The sequence below is a fragment of the Saccostrea cucullata genome, unplaced genomic scaffold (assembly GCF_032062105.1).
Source record: "Saccostrea cucullata isolate Sc308-1 unplaced genomic scaffold, CSIRO_AGI_Scuc_v1 ctg22381, whole genome shotgun sequence".
Classification (NCBI taxonomy): Eukaryota; Metazoa; Mollusca; class Bivalvia; order Ostreida; family Ostreidae; genus Saccostrea; species Saccostrea cuccullata.
This window is the reverse complement of record NW_026933622.1, coordinates 1-5889: the sequence shown is the minus strand read 5'-3', so window position 1 is coordinate 5889 and position 5889 is coordinate 1. Positions and strand designations below refer to the sequence as shown.

The 5889-nt window shown below is 32.8% G+C and overlaps 1 protein-coding gene across 1 annotated transcript; it reads left to right on the top strand.

Annotated features, from left to right (window-relative positions):
- Window positions 1-2846: 2846 nt before the first annotated feature.
- LOC134238759 (uncharacterized) lies at window positions 2847-5870 on the top strand (the record flags this gene model as incomplete). Its single annotated transcript, XM_062720885.1, has 4 exons — window positions 2847-3028; window positions 4381-4520; window positions 4735-4845; window positions 5641-5870. Coding segments are annotated over 4 exons (663 nt in total), but the record flags the coding sequence as incomplete, so codon positions are not given.
- Window positions 5871-5889: the final 19 nt, after the last annotated feature.

The following is a 5889-nucleotide window of genomic DNA, read 5'->3' as shown; positions in this document are numbered from 1 at the left end:
GAAAACACTGCTTAATTATTCACATGAAAATATCCAAGCTGTCCAAAAAACACCCAAACAACTGTGCTATCTCGTGTGATTGTCTGCAGTCCTTTGGACTTTTATTCATTTTTTCTTATTAAGAACGATAACATTGTTATCACAGCTGCTTCCAAATATATAGAGGATGATAACAAGTTAACAATCCATACCGAACTATCACCGATGAAAAGAGAGAAACTCTGACAGTTTCTACACACGAAATGAGAAACTCTTTACTCCAAAGTGAATGTTATGAACCGACTATCTTGCAAGCTGAAATATTGACTGGTCTGAATGACACAGTAATAAAAACGTTGTCTCAAATGCGCACTAAGAGTTTAACATTGAGGATATTTACGGAGAATATGAGTATGATAAAAAAAACGACAGAAAAAAAATTTAAATCTCATAGAGGAAGCATGTACAAATATTTAATTTCCGGTTAAAAAACTATTTTTGCATAAAATGAAATGTCAGTTTATATGCTTGTTACTTATAGTAGACATAATAACTTTTATCAAAGAATTTCTACAAGAAGTTCCTATGATGATAGAACCATAACACATTTTTTTTCTATAAAATTCAGATCTAAACATGCTTATCCCGGAAGTGTTATTTCTGATGAAACGTTCTTTTTTATACTTAATTGCAGGAAAAATCTGAATCTATAAATAATATACATGGACACTGATTTGGACGCAATTATTTTATCAAAAATTCACAATGCTAACCTTTTGTAGCTGGAACAGCCAAGTGCCTTCCAGTTAATTAGTGTCAAAAACTACAACATGTACATGTACGTATATTAAACCTTCAATGGTTTTTCGATGCCTGTTATCTTTCCCTCAGGTGGCGTCACAGAAAAATGCGGTCCCCTTCGGAACTAGCTCGCGCATTATCATTACGATTTTATCACACCACACATAAACAAATCGCTGTCATATGCACACGTAAAACATGCCGGAGACTTGCTGTTGTGTACCTGGTTGTAGTAACAGAGGACGACATGCTGTCCCATCAGATTAAATGAGACGAAAATCAGGCAATTAGACGAGGAGAAACACGATTCCAGACCTGGGAACCTTCTGCCTATGCCGTTGTGTGCAGATCTCATTTCAAAGACAGCGATTATTAGCAGAGACTGTTCACGGTAAAATTCTGTAAAAATCTCGTCTATTTACATATTAGTCTTATCCTCTAAACTGATTATCAAACAAAGAAAAATTAGCATCTTCAGTCTAACTTACTTAAGTTAATTATATCAAATACACATGTTCATATTACATGTATATATATATATATATATATATATATATATATATATATATATATATATATATATATATATATATATATATATTTGTTTTTAACAAATACACATGTTCAAATTAATCATTAAATGTTTTTGATACTAAAATGATAAAACTTTGAAATATTTTTTTTTATTTGAAAATATCAATATTATTTTCAGGAAATACACCTTTAAGTAAGAGGCTACGGAAAACAGCAGTACCCAGCCTTTTTCAATGGGCAGATCCAACAAGCCAAGCTGTACTTGCTAGAGCTGGCAGAGATAGGACAAGGGGTGTCAAAAGAAAATAAATGGAAGATATTGCATCTACAAGTCAAAGTTCAGAAGAAGTATTTTTTGATGACATTAATATTGTAGAGGAAACTTTCAGTGATTACAGCAGTACTCTTAATTGATGACTTTGAAAGGATGTTCGTCAACTTCCCTTACTTATGCAATATACCTTCATCGCCTGCATACGGAGTATATATATCTCAGTTGATTCGATACGCAAGAGCATGCTCTACGTATGAACAATTTCTTAAACGAGGTAAATTATTGACAAGCAAGTTGATGAAACAAGAATATCAGCAGTCTCGTTTAAAGTCATCATTTCGTAAGTTCTATGGTCGATACAATGACCTTGTCAGCAAATATAATTTGTCATTGAGTCAAATGCTGACTGACGTTTTTCATACCAATTGTTAGTCCATTATTTATACACTGAATTGACGACAGATTTTTTCCGTTATTTTCTGATCATGTAGGTAGGGTATGATCGGTAGGGAATGCTCACTCCTCCATGGCACCTGATCCCACCTCTGATGTTTCGGAGGTCCGTGTTTGCTCTGCTTTGATTTTGTATATATTGTTTAATGGACTTTAAGATTGAATACTGCTCGTTATCTCCATATCCTTCTTTGAAACGTGACGTTTAGTTGTGACGCGGCGGTACCCCTACTGTTTAATATTTTCAACGTCTATAAAATTAATTCAAGTAAACAATATAACATGAAATTTTCAAATATGATTAGATTAATTTTCATGCATCTTTTAGTATATTATATTTGATAATATGACGCCAAATATTAAAATTATTGATACAATTACATAACTTTTGGATCATCTCTCGTATAATAAACAAATCTTTTAAAGAAATCTGCTTTTCAAGAATAACTGGGGATATTAATATCAAGCATCCTCAAGTGGGGTTAATTAAAGTTTGTACAAATCAGAACCCTCAACGCTAGGGTGAATGCAAATGTGGAATTAAGTTTTAAGAAGAACAGAGAAGTGTTTTGACGTATTATTGATATATAAGCATCGTCATATAGTGAACATTTACATTTTGTTCAAATCACAATTCCTTGCAATAGGGTGGGGACAGATCCAATCCTACAAAATAACAATGGGGAATACAGGATAAATACAATTTTCTCACTGCATGTAATTCCTACATTTAGAAAAATGACTTATAAAATACCTTAAACCTTTACATATTAAATAAATTAATAAGCAGTTTTTTCATTTGAAGTTCCAGGGGTCAAACATGAAAGTGTTTGTGAACCCGCAGAGGAAAGGTCAACTCGAGACGGAAGAAACTATGGAATTGCCCATGTCCTAGCAAAAAGTACCAATTTCCAAGAGCTGCATGAACTGTCCATGCCTGAGAAGTGGATTGCAAAATTGAAAACCTTCATCAACAAGTTACTGATTGTAAGATGATATGCCGTAAGACAACATGGTACTCAATAGTACGTGTACAGAAATACTTCTACTTATCCTTTCTTTTACTCTGTTTATTTTGTCATCAACTTACACATATAAAAATACTTTGATAGATTTTCCTTTACCAGCCTTCACTTCACATGTCACCTGTGCACATGAATTTAATACTATGCATGTTTATATCTTAATATAAAATGTGTACATTAGTACATGAAGTAATAACATTAATAACAAAAAATCTCCCTTGAAGATTCAAGATGTGTTGGAAACCAAATTTATGAACTGATCAATATTTCTTTACAATTATATTTTATTATTCATCTGAATAATTTAGAACCATATTTCTTTGATTATCTGATTTTACATCAAACTCGTACTTAATCCACAGATTTTTATTTCTGTCTGCGAGCCCTATAAATGTTTGAACTATAATGCTAGAAGAACTTTGTTCACTTTGTTGCATTTTACTGCATTACACTTTACTTAGTTGCATTTTACTGCACTGTACTTCACTTCACTTCATACTACTTTTCTTTATAGAACTTTTACGTTCACACATAAACTAAGTGTACTACTTCTAGACAACCACTTTAAGACGAATACTATACGCCATACTTTATACATACAACACTACGTCTACATTATACATATACTCATACACTTATACTTTTACTTATAACACATATACTTTACATGAGCAAAAAGTACTTTGAATCTAACTTACAAATGAAATTATAGAACAAAGTTCTGTGGCCATTTCAGGAATAAAAAAAAAACCTCAATAAATCATACAGCTTACAATAATAAATAAAATACACTTACCCAGAATAGGTGGACCTCTGGTCATGAAATAAGACATTACATGAACAAAATAAAACTTGAGAGCTGTCTTAAACACAACTGCTCCGGTCAATTGCTACGCCCAATCTGATTTCACGGGATTTAAATCGCCGGGTAAAACCTGCTAAACAAGCTTAAAAGTATGGTAAACATTTTGGGCAAATAATATTGGTAATATAGAATTCAGATAAAAACATATGGAAATCAAATACGGACATCAATTGTGACAATAACTTATATGAATTCATATTAGCATTAATCAAATCTGTCTGTCAATTGCTTAGTTAAGATAATGGAAAAAAACGTATAATATTTTTCTTCACGGTGCAGGTCTTTGACACTGCCACTGAACAAATCAGTCTGCAGACTAAACAGAAGTTCACAACAATACAAAAGCTGATGCAAGTATTTTATGCCCTACCAAAACATCAAATTCGCTATGGAATGAACTGAAGTCTTTCAGCAGAGGCATAAATTTATATATTTGTTTTCTGATTTAGATCTTATTAAAGTACATCTCTGAAAAACTGGACCAACATACATTGCTACAATGCGGGGAGAATTTCATAAACCCGGATGACAGACTTATAGAGTTAACCGCTGGTTCAACCCTCCATGTTTTTGCTGTCCTTGTCCAGCAGTGAGTAAATGAAAAATTCATTTGAAGAATCACTATTACTCTAAAGGCTATATTTGTTGACGCTTCAACTATGAACATAATTCGTAACATAATTCGTGCAATATCCAACTTTGTTATGGATTTGTTTTAGTATGTGAAAATGAACTTTACTTCTTAATATTGTCTACATTTCTTAGGCATTATCTGATATTTATTTTTTAAGTATGTTTTCCAGTGAGGACGAAGATGATATCGACGAGAGAAATGAGGTACAAGCTGTAGAGGGCACCTACACATCAGGAACAGGACCAATTGAAAAGATTGTCAAGAAAGTGGTAAAATCTTTGTAAGTAAATTCACTTTCCATAATTACGTCCTTGTCTTCGTCACTCCGTATTGTAAAATTTTTATAAAGCCACTGAACATGGATACATTAAGTCACTTAATTTAAAATTAAGGATTTTAGAATAACTAGGTGTGACGAGTAGTTAATTTTAGGTTCAAAAGTAAAGACGTGATTTATGATCAAGGGTTCAGAGTTACAGGCATAATGATGCCTTGCCACGACTATTCAAGCTGTATTAGGGTAACTAAGCATAGAGCAATGTCCAGTGTGGTCAAGAATTATGAGCTTTTAATTAGTGGAGCAATGGGAGCTTTTGTTCGTAAAACTGGGAGCCATGCATTGAGTTAAGGTCAAGATAGAGTTATGATAGTTTGATGAGTATTTGATAAAGATACGTATATGTAGAGTTGGAGTTAGTTAATTAATAGATTGAAGCTAATGTTTCAGATAATCATCTATTGATGCTAAGATTCGTTTACAATAAGTGTGACATTTTCAGAAGTCGAGAGTGCTTTACTAGGATTTAGACAGTACATATGCTAGCATAAATATAAAAACTTTCGTTTGTACTGTGCATCATCAATGTATACATGTATATGTAAATAAATCAGTGCATTGTTTACTGTCTTTTTATTGAATTACAAGAATTACAAGGATTTATTAATCAGGGATTTATACCAACAATTGGATAAGTATATTGAAATCAAAATGTTACCTCTAACTGACTTACTAGTAGAATGATACGGTTTCAGTAAGTATTTATACATGTACGATAAACTGTTTATTATATTAAAGGGGATCAACTGAGGAGCCCACAAAAACCTTGAAAACCTACAGAGACGAATTTTTGATGGGACGAAAATTGGACATAAGCGAGGTGGATGAAATTATTGAAGGTGACACGTCTTCGATATTTGTTGGACGTAACAACCTATGGGGAGACACAAACTCGGAGGTTAAATTGCTTTCCAATATTCGATTTTCGCTAGAAGTGAACTTTCACGGGGAGCAGAGTGAGGACTTAGGTGGTCCTAGAAAGGAATT